The sequence below is a fragment of the Haliaeetus albicilla genome, chromosome 9 (assembly GCF_947461875.1).
Source record: "Haliaeetus albicilla chromosome 9, bHalAlb1.1, whole genome shotgun sequence".
NCBI lineage: Eukaryota > Metazoa > Chordata > Aves > Accipitriformes > Accipitridae > Haliaeetus > Haliaeetus albicilla.
The window spans coordinates 29,154,507-29,168,943 of record NC_091491.1 but is presented as its reverse complement, the minus strand read 5'-3'; the positions used below and the strand labels follow the sequence as shown (position 1 = coordinate 29,168,943).

At 35.9% G+C, this 14,437-nt stretch overlaps 1 protein-coding gene across 30 annotated transcripts in view; it reads left to right on the top strand.

The window, feature by feature from the left end:
• Positions 1-14,437, top strand: part of DLG1 (discs large MAGUK scaffold protein 1) — a 173,983-nt gene that overhangs the window by 59,672 nt on the left and 99,874 nt on the right. For 23 of the 30 annotated variants that reach the window (XM_069792298.1, XM_069792291.1, XM_069792302.1 and 20 more), the window contains one exon: positions 430-594. In XM_069792298.1, coding sequence (XP_069648399.1) covers positions 430-594 — 165 coding nt within the window. Of the gene's footprint in view, positions 1-429; positions 595-9,143; positions 9,265-13,576; positions 13,969-14,437 lie in introns of those variants that run through there. The other 7 variants (XM_069792321.1, XM_069792313.1, XM_069792317.1 and 4 more) reach the window with 7 other exon arrangements.

Genomic DNA, 14,437 nt, shown 5'->3' with positions numbered 1-14,437 from the left:
AAACTCTTTAGCTGACAAAAAAATGCTTTTGGCAGGTGTGTTAAATAGGAAGTATGGAAAAAAGCTTTTGAGGCACTGAGAGTTTCTGCTATTAGTGAATAATGTAGTGTTAAAGTGCAATAAAAAAAACTGGTGAAGGGAAAAGTTCCTTGGAAAAGGGTTTGGGGACATGTTACTGTATGCAAATAGGCAGAAGAAAATTAGGTAGCTTTGTAGTGGTTCTAAGTGAGACGAAAAAGGCTGGAACATTTTTAGACAGGATCAGTCTTTAAACTGAAAATACTAAATAAAACTTTTATTTCTAGATTTTATCGCCTTGAACTCAACAGGGTCAGGAAAATAACTATTTCTGTCTGATCTAGGTTTTCTGGATAATCTCTTCACATTTCTGTGGTGGACTGATTTTTTTTCTATAATTGTTTTCTTCAGAAATACCGCTACCAGGATGAAGATACACCTCCACAGGAGCACAGCTCTCCACACATTACCAATGAGGTCACAGGTCCAGAGCTGGTTCATGTATCAGAGAAGAATCTGTCACAGATTGAGAATGTCCATGGATTTGTTTCCCATTCTCATATTTCACCAGTAAAGGTAGGCATTTTTAAAGTTATAATAAGAGTGAACTGTTTTGATATGCTCTCCAGGGATAAAATTTTCTGGGGAAAAAAATGCATGAGATATACCTGCTTATGTTTTTTTTAATGGAACTGCTCATTTGTAAAATTAACTTTGTAGATGTTAAGGCATTGACTCTAGTTCCATATGTTCTGACTAAATGTGCATGATAGTAAATTGCCCAGATAAAATATGTAGGTAACTTAAGATCTCAGGTGTAGTTTTGAGAGGCACTATAGTTACTGCTGTTAGTTATGTTTTGGGTTTTCTATCAGGATCCTGTAAAATCAATTCTGAGTTTGTTTCTGGTAAATATTTTAATTGAGGACCTATGTGGAAAATGTAATAAGCCAAGCGTAATATATGTGTCTCTGGAGTTTTTCAGCATACAGCACCATTATTCTCAAGACAGCTCCAGTAACTTCAAGACAGATTTAAAACTGGACAAACTGCGTGTGAGGTTTTGGAGAGGGTTGTATCAGGCAGTTTTATCTATTGGGTTAGTAGGGAGATGTAGCTTAATCATCTTCTGGATAGCGTAATATTTTAGTGTGCCAGACTAAATGCTGTTTTCTATAACGTCTCTGAGTCTTTATGGCTTGTTTTGAGGGAAAAGTGGAGAAATTATTTGATTCTGGTGAGTATTTGGGCTCTAGAATGATGAGATGGGCTTACATTGTGGTAGGCCTATAGCTTGGTATTTTTAGCATGAATTGTTGGTGTGTGGTAGTATCCTTTGTGACTGAAACTGGCAGTGTACTGTAAGAAGTGCTGCTACATTTTAAGAAAAAAGTTGTTTTGAACCTAGTTACGTTTCCAGATTTTTTTTTTAAATGAAAAATCTTGCTGAATGTATCAGCTCTTGATAATTGACTTGTGAGGATTCTGTAGAACCAATGGTAGTGGGAGAGTGTGTTTAGTAATCATGTTCCAGCTTTTCTAAGATTTTAAAAATGTGTATGTTGGTATCACACACAGTCATTTATTTTTACTTGTAACTCCATAATGAACTCTCTGTGTGTTTCCATAGTCTTCAGGAGCTAGACAAGCCAAATTCTTTAAGACCTAATGAATAACCCTTTTGAAGTGGGCTATATTAACCTCTGAAGAGTCTTTTAAGAATGCTAATATGACAAACCTTTCATTTTAAGAACGGCTAGGACCTCAGTCTTATGTTGTTTGTGAAGACAGACGCACAGTAACACATTTTCACATGTTAATTCCCTGAATTTATTGATATTCAGAAAGTAATACAACCCTTCTGCGTGCAACCATTAGAAATTAAAAAAAATCCTCTGCTTCTGGGGACTTAAGGTCAACTCTGTTCATTCACAAGCTTTTCCTAATTCATAGCACAATCTTGCATTTCAGAAAGCATACAGGGATCAAAAAGGCAGAGGCAAACTGTAAAAATTTCTGCAATAAGTGATCAAGTATAATGCATTTCACAATCTGGAAGCTTATAGAAATAAAAAATAAAATTCTAGAATGGGTATGTGAGACTGAAAATCTATTTTTTGTAACTGGCTAGGTGTTATTTCATTGTACTTGACACTGTTCAAAAGGCCGTAATTACCTTGGTTTCTTTCTGGCTGCCTGGATCTAAGGGAAACCAAACTACTCAGAATAGTTCCTGTGGTTGACTTTATTTCAGATTATTTTTGTAGATAGCCAACTACAGAAATAGAGAAGCGTGGATTTGATATTGGCAATATTAACATTTCCTGGAAGATGACTTGATTTCTTACCTCTCCACAGTGTGAGTGATCTCTACCTTACAGAGATCCTACCAGACCATCTCTATAAACAAGCAAGGCTTGTGTTTAGAGTGTTATATGGGACCCTTAATTACCTGTTTTAATTGAGCCTTATTTAACTATCATAACTTTCTGTCAAGACCCTGATGTAAAACCCAGAGCAGTTTTACAGAAATAGATATGAATGATTGTACTCTGCCTTCCTCTGCTCAGATGTGATCCAAGCTAAAAATTTTTTTTGTTTTCTTGGGCAGTGTTGAATATACAACTCTGCTGCACTGTTCTGGAAGAAAGAAAGTACATCTCATTTAAACTATTCTGGAAATAGAGATAAGCAGCTTTTATAAGTATAATTACAAAATATGGTGAAGCCTTTTCAAAATACTGTTTATCTTGGGTCTCTGAGGAGGATTGCTATTATCCTTCTCAAATTGGTAAGTGCTTGGCAATCATCACTTGGAAGTATGCGTATAAGAGAAATATCATCGTGCAACTCATATTGCATTTATAACATACATCTGATTATTTTCAGGTGACTACTCTCTCTGTTGATTTCAAAGCAATGTATAGTAGAACTGAAATTTCTCTTCTCTGTTCATCTGAAAACTGGGGTGGGTGCTCCAGGTTTCAGTTGTTTACCAGCGTTTTGTGGAACTTTGAATTCTGATGCTAAGTTGGCTGCTGGCTTGCTTCTCTTCTTCAGAAGTTAACTTCTTTGCATAAATGGTTTATAATCAGAGTCTGGGGTCTTAAGGTATTTGGAGAAGAGGGATGCATCCATAGGTTCACAGGCTCTGGGAGTCTTTATGGGAACTTTTACAGTAAAATGCTTTTGAGCTCACAAAATTTCTTTTCGGTCAGGAGATAGTTTGCTAAGTTTTTGGAATAAATGCTGTTAAAACTTGAACTTGAGTATGTCAGAAAAAAGCCAAGGTTGCTTTTGTATTATTAGCATAGCTGGTCCTTTCTTCTTTTGGCCTGATGATCTGCAAGACGTTAATAGTTTAGGCATAGCTCATGCTGATGATCAATTTAGCAACAACAGCTTTGAGCTGAGTGCTTTGTGTAATTTATTTGGTAGTTTGACTTGATGCACTGTGTACGGACGAGGTTGTGGCTAATATACAAGATCTTGACTATTGTTTGATAGTACATTTGCTTAAGGAAATTAAACGTAATAGAGGATGTTGTTTCTTACACTAATAATAAGAGAATTTTTTTTTTAAATTAAATGTTAAATACACTTGAACTTTCAAATACAGAGTTATTAGTTTGAAGAACAAATGTAGAGAGTAGTTTTATGATTATATACTCCTTTTTATGAAATGCTGCAGAGGGCAGTAGAATCAGATTAGAGGAATACCTTCTTTTACAGCAAGCCCTCTGCAGTCTGGACCAGTAACACAGAACATGAATAGAAGATAGTGAAGAGAGAAGATGCCTGGTTTTAACTAGTTTACATTTTGTTCTTGAGAGAAACTTTCAAATTTTCTAGGGCTTAAAGCAGCTTTTACAGCTTGCTTGGACAGGTGAGTAGTTTTCAAAGAGCAGCTTTCAATGACCGAGAAGATAAATGTGTATCCCAAATTTTTAGAGGATGAGCGTGTGACTACTATTTATCAAATGTTCCATATGAAGTACTGTAGTAGTTTACGTTCTTGACAGAGGAGTGGGCTACTTCAGATTCAGGTTGGGTTAAGATACTGCATGTTTGCAGTTAGCATGAAACAACTGATACTAGCTGTACTGATTTAAAGTTTAAATGTTAGACAGGGCTTACAGGTTTTGTCTTGTTAGGGTGGAGCTTTGTCAGTTTAACAAGAAATGTATACTTCATATGTCTCGAGCATCAAAGAAGTAAACTTGACCCAGGAGATTTCATGTCCCCTGTTCCCCATTTAATACTGTGTGAAGTGAAACTCTTAATTCTGTAAAAGAGCTGCCTTTTTTTTTTTTTAAATGTTTAATGGTAGAGAATCATGAAGAGAGAGTGAAAATGGTCAAACTTCAAATCCTTACAAATATTCTGTCCCAAATTTTCAGGCAGGTAGGCAGCTAGTACCAGAATTTCTTCAGTATGAGGTTTCCAGATTCCTTACAGAAACTTGTCATTACAATGCGAGGTTTCTTGAGTTATGAAATAAAATGGGTTCAAGTTGAATTGACTTTGTAACTGAAGCAATATATTGCTACCAAGACTGACCACTAGAGGGAGATGCTACAAAAGGATTTATCTCAATTGTAAAACTGAATTTAGCTTCTCTCTTATAGCTTCAGATTGACTTTTTTGAATTTAACGTTTGTTTTTATTAAATAGCTCCAACCAAGTGAATTCTGTCATAGGTATGATACCAATCAAGTTTTTAAATTGTGGAGCGGAACTTGAGTTTTCTGTCAATGAAAAAAGCTTTGAGTAATTATTACAAGGCTTTAAAATAATGGGTCATGATGTAATAAGACAACCAGCCCCCTCTTAAATTGCAGTGTTCTTCATTGCAAGCAACCTGTGCATGAAAGGGAAAATATTTCATTTTATAGCTCTGCATTTATGATGTAACATGACAATTCAATATTTAAGTGTAGACCATGATTGGAGCTTGTATATATTTCTGTATTATGTTTGTGTATTGTATGTTGGTATTTGGGGCTATTATTTCACTGGTAATACAGAAGGTCCAAAGAAAACATGCAAAAATTTGTAAACTAAATATGTCTTGTATTGGAAAGATACTCCATGACTAGTGTGATAAATGTTAATATTTATCCTGCTCTGTAATAAATACTTAATATTACAGTATTCATCGCAGTGCCATTATATCCACAATTCTGATTCAAAATTTGTGCAAGGCTGTTCTTAGAGAGTTATCCAAGTATTTGATAAGTTTATAAATGATATTATGGTGTGGCTGCCTGCAGTAACAGGAAGCTAGACTTACTGATTCAGAAAAGTCTCTTCAGTTGTTTTTTCTTTAACCAAACCTTTGCTGACCTATCTCTGGAGGTTTTTACCAAACACCAATCTTCAAAGGGTGAGAAGAATGCTTGCACTTGGTTTGTTCCTTACACACGTAGCAGACATTGACAGCTGAACATAAATGTTTTATTTGGAACATTGTACTAGCATTATTAGTCTAGTAAAGTATCTAAAACTGCTTATTCATGCTATACAGTAAAATTTTAATTGCTGACTGAATAGCACAGCCATAAGGAACTGAAAGTATTCTACTGGTTGAATATTTGGCATCTTTAGAATAGCTTTGTGCAATCATCAATGAAGTGGCAGAACAATCCAGGAATTGTGAGAAATGGGTTGGGGGGGAGGGTTAGGGGGAAGTATGTTAATCATTAACTTATGGTTACATAATTAATGGACTCTTGTGTATATTTCATGCAACACAGCTGGCTACTTTACTGTTCTCATGTGTTCGCAGAAGTGATCATCTCTGTACAAGTGATGCTGGGAAAAGACAATACTGAGCAGATCAGGCAGCACAGTGATTGGCCTTTTTCATTACCGGCCGGTCTGATCTCATGCAAAGACTTGTCATTCTGGCTGAATGCTGTTGTATTCTGCTAGAGTACTTGAGCTTCAGATAATGCAGTAAAAATCCCTACTTCCCTACACTAAAGATCTTTTTAAAAAATGTTTTAGAGTGGATTCATGTTGCTTGCCCATTTAAAGCGCCACGGTGGAGTCTTTTGTGGTTATATAAACTTATTTCAGTGAAGAAAACTATGACTTCATAATATTAGACATTAAATACAAATGAGTTACTGTTTTCCTATCTTTGAACAGTGAAGTATTCCAAACTGAGGTGAAATACTGTTCCCCATTGAAAAAAAGATGAAAGTTTTACCCCCAAATTTTATCTACAAGAATCTTTTTGCCCAAATGAAGCATCTGGTGCTTCTGGTCCAGAAGCATCTGGTCCAAAACTAATCTCATAATGTGTTGAATACCTTTGAACAAGTAACTTTGCCCCATGCCAGTGCCCCTTTGCTTTATCTGTGTTTAGCTAGCAGTGTCAGATCAGGAAGAAATTAAACTTACTCAGGCTCAGTTTGCATTAGAGTGAAAGTAGTCCTTTATTCTAATAAAAACAGTAAAACAGAGTTCACTTTCTTTGGCTCTATGAATCTCTGAACTGTTGACACTTGGGATGGTGGTATAGTGGGGAGGGGAGGATTACACTATGCTTACACTATTAGCTACTGAGGCAGGCAGTAGGTTAGTTGGGCATTTTATTTGACCTAGTGCTGTGATTGTGTGCATGATGGGTAAGAAGTATGCTCTTCAACCTTACTTTTCCTCTGGCTTAGAAGTCACAGCCCCTGTTTTTGTGCCAGATACCCTATACTTAGTGTACACATAATTTCAAAAAAGTTTCTAATAGTTTCTAGTATATATGTCAGTGGTATCCAAACCTTCTACATGATGGGCTTTGTAATCCTAGTACAGCAGTCCAGTTGACTACGTGCACTGTAGTTTTACTCTGTGAAATAAATGTCTTTGTGCCCACTTAGTGTATGCCTGCTTTTTTTCACATGTTTAGATATCTTTGGAAGAGTGTTTCTAGGACCTAATGGTATTCAAGCGTAATGGTTTTAAATTAACTCTGATATGAAACTGCTTATCTATTCGTGCTGCAATGCAGTATAACAGTCTACTTAAACTGACTGTGGTATCACAGGAATGAAATGTAGCACAGTGGTACTCATTCTCAAAATAGCATCCAGAAGGGAGAGGAGAAATGAGAAGTCGCTCATTTCTGTACTGGCAAAACATGGTGAAACTATTCTAAAGAGTAGAATCAAGGGGTATGTGGAAAAATTAGAGATGAGAAAGCAATGAAAGCATTATAAAGAGAAGCTCTGCTGCACGAATCTCTTATAGCATGTGCATAAAGATGATCTTGTTGATGTAGGTTTCTAGCTTTTCTTAGATGTACACAATGGAATTCCTCAAAAAAGCTTACAGAGAAATTTAAGCTGTCATGGAGTAAGAAAAAAATAATCTTGGGATTTAATTGTTTAAAAAAACCCCAAACAACAAACCAACAACAAAAAGGAAAGTAAAGGGTAAGAAAGAAGATGAGTGATCGTGATGGATGGAGGTTACCAGAAGGATCTTGGAAGAACTTGTGTTCTCATTGCATCATCTCAGAGGAATGAGACTCAGGGTTATAACAAATTAATGGAATAATCATCTTAAGTACTTAAGTTGTAGTCAAAAAGGCAAATGACATACAAGGAATATCTGGAGAAACAAATGGGGATAAAACTGCATTATTTTATCACTTTAGAAATATGCACTGTTCCTGATCTTGATGAAGAAGGCATATCAATCTAGAAGTGGTTTGTAGAAGAGGAATAAGAGCAGGCAGAGGGCAAGTACTGTGCAATGAAAGATGAATCAGTTTGACTCCTCAGTTTGGGAAAGAGCTGAGTCAGGAGATGTCAATAAAACTATAGTCAGTAAGGTTGAGTCACTAAAATTATGAAAATTACTAGCAAATGGTTATTTCAGAAATATAAATTTATATCTGGAAATATAAATTAGCAGGTGACAGTTGTTTTACAGCCTCTAAACACAGTGATCTACAGTCAGCCTCTGACTTCACAATAATCTTTCATCTGCTGATAGTCTTCTGGTTTCTGGCTACACCAGTAAAGGTATTACAGCATACATGCTTGTCTCTTCTGCCCTTTTTCTTCAACTGGAAGCAAGCACCTTTATTTAACTCCTTCCCACCAATTTATATTGGGAAATATCTGCTTATATAAATGTGTATATACACACATGCTTCCTTTAATGCAAGACAACCTCCTTTCCTTGCGAACCCAAATCTTGTGCTGATAAGCTTAATAGGTTCCCTTCTCTTTATCTCCTGGTGCATCTTCCCTCTAATCCCCACCGTTCCCTCAAGTGTTTGCCCAGAAGTCTTAGAGCTTGTGGAGCTTCTGTTAAAACGGACTCCTCTGTTCATTAGGAGAGTTTTTCTGCTCTCAGAAAGAACTGACTGTCATTAGGATTTGTGGACTATGAAGGCACATTCAAAGTTAGTTAACAGTCAAAGTAATTGTAATTTCCTACTTGCCTTAGTATGTTTTCTTGCTTATGTTTCCTGAATCCTGCCACTGTCTGAGCAGGTAGGTGAGATTACCCTGAAGATGAAGATGCTGTTTCCATTTACAAATTAAAGATTGGTTGCAGGATTGGTTATGATTGTGAGAAAGTTGCAATCTGTTACCTTTTTCTAAAGCTTTTTATGACACCTTCAGCAGGAAGACAGTACTTCTGGAGTTAGGAACATACCTAGAATAGTGGAAATTATAAAGAAAAACTTGAACATACCCTCAGAAATACTAATTTTTAGAATACCATCATAATTTGGTGGTCACTCTTGAGAGGAGGGGCTCTACAATCTTTAATTAAAATACCTTGCCCAAGTTGTTGATAGGTTACTACTTTTAAACTTCCTGTAATTAAAGAATATAAGTATATGTGCAAAGGTGTCAGTTTGTGTCTTATTGTAAGAAGCAGTTGATGAAATCTTCCCGTTTCTCAGTACGGATCTGCTCAACAAATTCTTGTCAAGAGAGACAAGAAAGAAAAACTGTAACAGATGGACCACAGATTAATCCAAACATTAAAACAACCTAAGACACAGTAATCAACATCAAGTCTTCTTAATAAATGGTTATACTCCTTTTGCCTGGGATTTACCCTGAGCTCTCAGTGCGGTGGGTTCATTTTGATGACTGAAGAAAGCCTAAAGAAACTTGCATTAAACATAGGATGTTTTTATCAGTCTGGCATGCCAAAAAGATGGGCAGGAGATTCATGAACAGGGTATGGAAGACTAGGCAGTTTAATCTGCACAGACTGGTAGGTTGTCTGAGGTGTAGTATGACTAATAATGTAATAATCTTTTATAGTCAATATTTATACTAGAGTGTATCATTACAGAATAATTGTGCTGGGGTGTTTACTTAGAAGGTAGTTACAGCAGTAAAATACTTATGTTTTAATGACTATGTAAATCACACTTGATCAAGGGCTATCCTTTCAGAGCTGTCTCTCTACTAAAAGCAAAGATACGCTTTCTAATATATCTTTGCAGAACGGGTTAACAATTTCCTTTTCCACAGTATCCAATTTGAGTAGTGTACTCCTGGGCTTTGGCTTAGAATATTGCATATGCTTGTTAATGAGACTTCCATTTGTTACGCCAGTAAAAATTTCTTCAACACAGAATTCTGAAAAGTATAAAAAGTAAACATGAGTTTATATCTGCATTTTTGGTGGTGTTTTTTGTTCCCCTCCCTGGAAAGTTAAAGTTGCATAGTCTATATTTGACTATTTAAATTGAGTTCTGCACATTTCTTTTCTCTCTTTTTCCCTTTTTTTCTTTTTCTTTTTTTTTTTTTTTTTAAAGCCTAAGTGATACTGGAAATAAGTCCCTGCCATTGTTTTAGGTGGTTCTTGAATTTTCTCTTAAGTATATCAGTTTATTCCTTTAGGGTCTGTGCTTATTTTAGGCAATGTTCTGTTTAGCAGGATGGTAATAAAATTTATATAAGACACTTTTCAAATGCATCAGGGGTTTTCTTGTTACTGCTTAAAAAGGGTGATTGAGATATAACTGCTGTTTGCATATACAAACGACTTTTGTTGCTGTGCATTTTTAATTTCAAGGTATGCATGCTGTTTGTAAAGGTATGTCCAGGAAAACTTTATCTTTGAGATAAAAATATGGTATTATGTTGTGTTTTAACTTGTCCCAGCAAGCTGACAATAAGAATTGGCTCAGGTACAAAGTCAGAGGAACTTTATTCCAAGTATTTGATGTTAATTTTTAAATTCAGTAACCACTGTGATTACTATATCCTGTTAATTGGCTGCACAACAAATAATGTTACTCTGCATCCACTATAAATGCAGATTTATCTTGCAGTAAATTTAGTAAGCTGTAGAAAGGTATGTGTACTGATGCAGAAATCTTAATTATGTGCTGTTTTGGTTTTGTGTATGTGGGTTTTTTTTCTTTTTTTTTTTTAAAACTGCAAATTCTCAGTTCTTGCTTCACAGTAAATAGGGGCTTTTTTGTTTTGCTGTGGTGTTTGGTTTTGGTGGGTTTTTTTTTTGTTTGCTTTTTGGGGGTTTGTTTTTTTGTTGCTGTGGTGTGGGTGGTTGTTTGGGGTTTTTGTTTGTTTGTTTTTTAAATTTAATTTTATTCCTATCAGTTCAATATGCAGACTATGAAAAAGGGATGATGGAGGCTCTCAGCTCCCTTTGAGACTTTCTGAGATTCCCTGGTGAGTCTCCCCATTCGACCTCCTAACTCCAGAGGCAGTCATTCACAGATGCAATTTCAGCTACCACCTTTGTGCTGATGATACTTAAGATTGTCTCCTTTCTCTGGATACTTCTTTTTCTGTCCAAACAACACTTTCTCTGATTTCTCCTTGTAGGTGTTTGATCCTCTGTTGAAATGCTCTTTGACCAAAACAGCCCTTCTTTTTACTCCCACCCATCGTTTTTTCAACTCTACAAGCAACCATTCTTCTAGTCTGGACTCCTTTGCATTATCCTGATGTTGTACCATCTCTAGAGTTATGCCATGCCTTATCTTCGGGTTGCTTTGTAACTTGTAAAAATCAGGATTTGTCTCATCACCATAGTACAGGCTCCTTCTACAAATAACTGCAACTGTATCTTCTTAGGCGTCAGCAAATCTTGCTCAATATCATTAACATCCATATGGAGTGTAGGTGACACAGATTGCTGTCTTGTATCACCAGCGTGATTGCATAACCTTCCTGAAGTACTTTTCTGGATTTCTGTCTCCATTGAAATTAAATCATCACAGCTTCACTTTAAGGATTTTTTTTTTTTTTTTTTTTTCTGTCCACACAAGCCTTTCCTGAAGTGCTGATTTGAGAAGTCCCTTTGTCAGTAATGCCACAGTTCATCATTGCCTGGGTGGGAATCATCCTTGAAAGAAAGTGCCTTAAAACATAGCAAACCCATCTCATCTTCAGACAGATTGATATAACAGCAAGAAAAATAGGTTCTTGGTACATTGCTTGTCCATGTATTGTGATGTTTCCTTTCAGAATTTTAAACAATACTCTCCCATGTGACTCTCGGTTGGAGCCTATGGAGAGAGATATATATATATGAATTCTTAAAGATTTTTTTTAAGTTATACTAATATTCTTGTGCTGTCAGATCTTCTAAAAATGTACACCAGTGTCGGCATTCAGGCCATATGAAGAAAAACATTAAAAATATTTTCACTTTGACTCTTTATACAAAGACTCAAGAATTCAAAGCATGTAGTTTGTTCCAAACATCTTCAGTTATAGCCAGGGATTAAGAAAGTTCTCCAGTAATAAATTCATAGGCATTTTTCAGACTAGGTATTTTCTTTGAGTCTGGAAAAAGGTAGGGCTGCAGTCTTCCCATGAAAAGAATTCACATTATAAAAAGCTTGCCCATTTGAAAGGATCATTGCATCAACTATTTCTTTATCTCTCATCTATCTTATGAACATAGCTTTGAGGACACTGCACAAGTCAGACTGAGTTTCATATGACTTACGCTTATAAGCCATTGTATTTTATGAATGTTAATAAAGTCTATCTAAAAGATGTACTCAGAATATTTGTATGTGTTATGTTATTGAGCTGTACTAGTGACTAGAAGTAAATGGCGCATTGATCTTATTACCGCAGCTTTAAATTAATGTACTACTTATTTCTGCTTGTGACGTAAGCTGTCAGAAAAAATTTGTTACACGGAATAGGATAGCTGTCAGTAAGAATTTGTTAAGCAGAAGAGTATATTGTACCAAAAAAAAGTATATGGGGGAATTTAGTAATCCCCGTTAAAATGCATGTCATGAGTCAGTGGATTTGTAGAACTGTGGTGTTGTAGGTTGTGGCAGTGTTGTAAGGAACTTTTCTGCCTTTGTTCATCATATGGAGAGTTTTCTCCTTTCTGAAAATGTTTGCCCTGATGTTTTGATTATAACCGTTAGAGCATTTTATATAGAAATATACCACAAACAGTTTTGATAACTTTGTGTTGGTTTTCTGGAGGCAAGCTTGTACTGAAAGCCTTGATACTTAACTGTTTTCCTGAGTAATCTCTTTGATGTGAGCTGGAGGATTTTTTTTAAATAGTTGGCTATAAAAATTTCAGTGGTGAGTTCTGTAAGGTAATTTTAATTCCATATAATCTTTTAGATAATTACTGTGTCAATTCTTTTTTACTGCGAAGAGAGCAGAGAAAATACACACCTATAGCAGTAATAATCTTGTGATTTGCTTTGGAAATCAAAGTAATGTTACTGAAAATTCATTAGTGTGTAATAAGAATTTTTCATTATTTGCCAATTCTTGTACATTTAAGAAATAATGTTGGGTCACAAATACGTACACTTATTATTTTCATATGCTTACAGTAGTCACAGAATTTTGGAAATGGGTGTTAGGATCATGACAAAGACATAGAATAAGAACAACGGTGTTGATTTTTAGTGTTTTAGCTTAATATCTCTAACCTTTTGTTGATTAAAAAGAAATACAGCAAACCACCCCACTAGACATCCATTGATACACAACACAATGGCTGTTTTGTGGCACTCTTTCTTCCCTTTATAGTTGTTTTATGCACTAAGGCGGGGGGGGGGGGGGGGGGGGCGGAGAAGAAGTCACGGAACAATTCTTTCTTGAATATTTTTTTCTGAACGTGGTGTTAAGGTCTTTTTGCTCTGTGGAATGTTTCCAGAAAGACAGAATCAGTGAAAAGTGCAGTTATGCTGCATGCTCCCTGTTTTGTTCAGTTCAGGTTTATAATTTATGCAAGCAAGGAAGTGAAAAGATTCTATTGGATCTTACTACAGGCAGTGATTGAAACTTGGTTATTTTTGATCCATGCTTTCTCCACCCAGTAGCTGTTATCATCCACCACCATCCTCATAGCTGTGAATTTGTAACATTGCACTGTACAGGCTACCCAGTTTCTCTTAAATATGTGTTGTCAGCTAGGAAGAGAAAACAAGCTTTCCATCTTGTGGGTTTTGAAAGAGGGAAAATAGGAAAAAATTTGCTTGCCTTTTTTTTTTTTTTTTAAAATTGCTCAATATTATGCTCATCACTGTAATCACAGGTAGAGAAGGAATGTAGGGGGTAGAAGGAAAAATAGCATCAGCTATCAAGAATCTTGTTTTCCTGGTTTGTAAACGATGCTGCTGTAATTCTATCTGCATTTTTTTTTTTTTTTTCCTTCTGCTCATTCACCACTCAGCAGCTGGTAGGGAAGTAAGACTGCCTGGCAACCACCTGCAGAGCTGCAGAGATGAATTACATTTTCGGAAATAACACACTCCTCTATTCTCGTGCCAGTCGAGGCAACACTAGCTCAAGCCACAGTTCTGTAGGCCCAAAGCACAAGCAGTGGGCAAAGAAAGGCTCAACAGATGAGTTACGGAATGAGCCTTCCCGTTGGCAGCAGATAGTTGCATTTTTCACTCGGAGACATGGTTTCATTGACTGCATTTCTGTTGCTGCCAGCTCCACCCAGGTAATATGCCACTTGTTGAAATTATTGTGTCTGCATGTTTTCTGGTTACTTGCTAGTCAGAAATAGCAATTATTTATTTATGCATGGTTTCATATAATCTCTGATTCATGAATGGTGTTTTCTGTCTGCTTTCGTTTTCATATTTTATAGAGCTCTATACAATATTTAGCATTAAAGCATGAAAATGGAGACACTAAACAAGGTCTGATTTTTATTTAAGTTATTCTGCAAGTGATAAGCCTTCAACAAGTTTAAATAGGAGATATTTTAATGGAATAGTGAAATACTGAAAAATGTAGTTTGCATTCTGCTGCCTAGCTCTGGAGGAGAATAATGTAGTTAAATATCAATTCCATAGCTGTAGTAAGATGACAAGTCAAAGACTACATATTTTCTGGCTAAGGAATTGTATTTACAGGATTAAATAATTTATAGTCTTAGTTATATGTAGCACAACAAGTTCTAGTCT